Source organism: Lactuca serriola, chromosome 1, assembly GCF_051521515.1.
Source record: "Lactuca serriola cultivar US96UC23 chromosome 1, Lser_US96UC23_V15, whole genome shotgun sequence".
In the NCBI taxonomy this organism is placed as follows: Eukaryota; Viridiplantae; Streptophyta; class Magnoliopsida; order Asterales; family Asteraceae; genus Lactuca; species Lactuca serriola.
This window is the reverse complement of record NC_136408.1, coordinates 55901470-55904784: the sequence shown is the minus strand read 5'-3', so window position 1 is coordinate 55904784 and position 3315 is coordinate 55901470. Positions and strand designations below refer to the sequence as shown.

General features: G+C 38.3%; 1 protein-coding gene across 1 annotated transcript; it reads left to right on the top strand.

Moving 5' to 3' along the window:
* Positions 1-879: 879 nt before the first annotated feature.
* LOC145055319 (uncharacterized) lies at positions 880-3066 on the top strand. The gene has a single exon (XM_079003616.1). It carries the CDS (start codon positions 880-882, stop codon positions 3064-3066), a length of 2187 nt encoding a protein of 728 aa, XP_078859742.1.
* The last annotated feature ends 249 nt before the right edge of the window (positions 3067-3315 follow it).

The window sequence follows — 3315 nt, the reverse complement described above, 5'->3', positions numbered from 1 at the left end:
TTAAGGGAGTACGCCCAACGTACTCCATGTTACGCTTAGCGTACTCCATGTTATGCCCAACATAACAGGGACCAAAAATGTAAACTTTTTAAGAGCAAATCCGGATATTGGAGAGTACCTGGAACTCGATCGTTCGTTACAACGGTCAAGAAAGGAAAACGAAATATGATTAAGCGTTTTGTGTTTGTTGTTGGCAACACGAGGATGAACAACCACGCTCGAAAGAATGGTCGGGATTGTGTGCACGGAATTTTTTCATGGTCCCGTAGACCACGATGGCCTCCGTGCTAAGCATACCAAAGGGCCTAACACTCCGATGGAAATTATTTCAAAAAATGAAGAGCTCCTAAGTTTAATTTATAATAATTACAGCACCAATAATTGCCCACAACTTGAGAAAGAAAGCACGTGGAATTTTTAATAGTAAAAAAATGGACATGTTGAAATCATGGTGTTCTTTAGGCCTGTGAAAAAAATGTGAACAGATGCTAGTGGATCAAGGTATTTAGTCAAAGTAAAATAAAGATTAGAAATGTTGGCTTTTGGATATAAAGTGGATGTGTAGGCGTGAAAGTATTTTTTATTAACCCATTTGAAAATTCTGGTGGATAGTGGGATATATAACATTAACAAATACGTTGTAATGGTATCTTTTGGAACATAATTCCAATCACTTTCTCAAATGCAGCAATATATAATTTCCCATAACTGAGAAGGAAAGCGGGTCGAAGTGGAACATACCATAAACACGTTGTATTCTAAACTAAAAGTCTTGATCATGGATTCATGGAACTTATATATATCAAGTATCTGTTAGCATCTTGTTCTACGTACTAGATCAAGCTAAATCTTTATTTCTCCAATCTCCAGTCTAGCAAGATGGCACAGCCGATATATCCTGAGGACGCCATACCTTGGGTGGGATTGTATGTTTTTCTAGCATCTCTAATTTGCACTCTTGCAATGGCAGCTGACGCCTTAACAGGCTTTCTACAATGGAAACTCTGGTTTCCGTGCAGATTTTTCACTATCAATGCTGCTTCCCTCACACTGATAGCAATTGCAATGAAGCTACCAGTGGATCTAAACACCGACATGTCTGTGAATAAGACTATCAGCACTATTTTCTTTATCGTCATGTTAGGTAACTCTCTCCCTTCTTTAGGACTTATGGATGACACTGAACTTCTAACGAATATGGTAGCCTTTGGTATCCTCATAATCACCATCACTGTAAATGTTTGGATCCAGTATGCTACTGCAAAAGAAGAGCTGGTATATGTGATACCAATGACTATGTTAATATGTTCCCTTCCATGGCCCTTTTCGATAGCTTTGACAATTCCAGCATCTAGAAAAATCTTACAACACCGCTACAAGGAGTTGCACAGATTGACTTCAAATCATCAAGAGATAAACTTCTCCAACAAGCGACTCATTCGGCATGTTAAAAAGTATTGGATGATGGCAGAGACTGGTAACCCCCAATTTGCAATTGCTTGTTCACCAGTTTCTTCTGCTTTTGGGGTTATATGCTTATGCCTTGCTTGCAGTTTGTTTTTTTTATTCGTGCAAGGTGGATGGATTTCCTTTACATATGATCACAGCAGGTCTGGCTATTATGAGAAATCAGAATACAAGTGGTCAATGAAATTTATTATTATCATGCAAACAGTTGGGACAATAGTAGGCAGTATCGCACCTATTTTAAGATGTTTGACTTCCATCAGTCATTTCGACCTATCCAAGAAATGGACCAAGAACCATCTAAACGTGTTCAGAGTTGAGAAATATTGGACCCAAATACTTCATCTTTGGAAACGCAATCATGTGGGTTTAGGTATCCCAGGTCGTCATTCCAAGAAGCTTCTCCACAACTTCAAAAACATGATTTTGAACTTTTGTATAGCGCTTCAGATAATGATTGTGGTTATATGTAAAACGATATGTCTTATTCCCAGATCTTTTCTGATCCTATTCTCTTGTTGCTGCTATTTCTGCAAGTCATTGTTGAAAAGGTTTAGACAAGAACCAAATGCATCTAATACCAATGTGATAGCAGATACGGAAGAATATACTGGTTATGTCCTACAAACTGAAGCGGAGGCCAAGCTTTCAAAGAAAATATTAAGAAAGTCCTTCAACTCTATAACTCGAATTCTTCAAGAGTCTGAAGAGAAAGAGCCAATGAATCTGCTGAAGCTTCTCAAGAAATCTACAGGATTCAATGGAGTATTAGAGTTCGACAATGACCAAGTCCCACCTTTACATCCAGAAGAAATCCAGAACTGCTGGAGCCTTGTAGCAGTAACATTAACAGCCATTGCCCTTTCCCTTCCCAACATTGAAAACGGCCAAGCCAAGAGGTTACTTGCCAGTATGAATGAAGGCATCGAATTTGTAAGACATATTGAAGAAAGCCTCAATACAAATGGTGAATTGGTAAAGGCAAGAAAAGCAGCTAGACATGTGTGGACGGATGTTGAAGTATACTGCACGTGGCTACAAATTGATCTACAAAAGAAGGCTTGCAAAGGAGAAACGTCACAGAAAATTCTTGAATGGTTGGGTGATGAAGCAGTAAATACTGTGATACAGTTCAAGAGAAGCAAAGATGGAAGTCCGGATCATTCACTTCGTAACTTCATTGCTGCAAATTCAATGTACAGAATCAGTCAAACCATACTGCTTCACTGCAACCAGCAACAAAATTGGCCAACAGATGAGGAACTTTTTGAATTTATATCAACCATAATCGCAGATCTGTTGTGCGCTTGCTTTACCAACTTACCTCGTGTCATAACTCTAAGGTGCCATGCGGATGCAATAGAGAAAAGGGAAGAGAGCATCCGAACAGCAGCCGTGCTACTTGGTAAATCAAAAAAGATCATGGAGCTCTTAGAAGCGCGCAAACTCCCTAACTTAGATATGAACTCGATGGCGTACATTGATAAGTGGCACGCATTACCAAAAAGTCTGATATCCACTTGTTATTTTTCTTATGCTTGCAGGATTCATCCAGCTTCTTTAAGTTCTTGTGAATCGATTGAGATAACTATTGTGTAACTAGTGTGTTGACTATTGATGGTTGTTAGTTTATGTTGTGGCTAGTGTTTGATTCCATGTCAAGAGTTTGATACTATATACGTAGATATGTGTTTCTACCAGATTTAGGTGTTTTTTTTTTGGTACGGTTGATATATTGATCTAAATTAGATCATCTAAATACAGTGTTAATCTACCATATAGCTTAGATTATATTTCTCAATTTTTTTTTGGTACGCTAGAATATAGTGTTAATCTACCATATAGCTT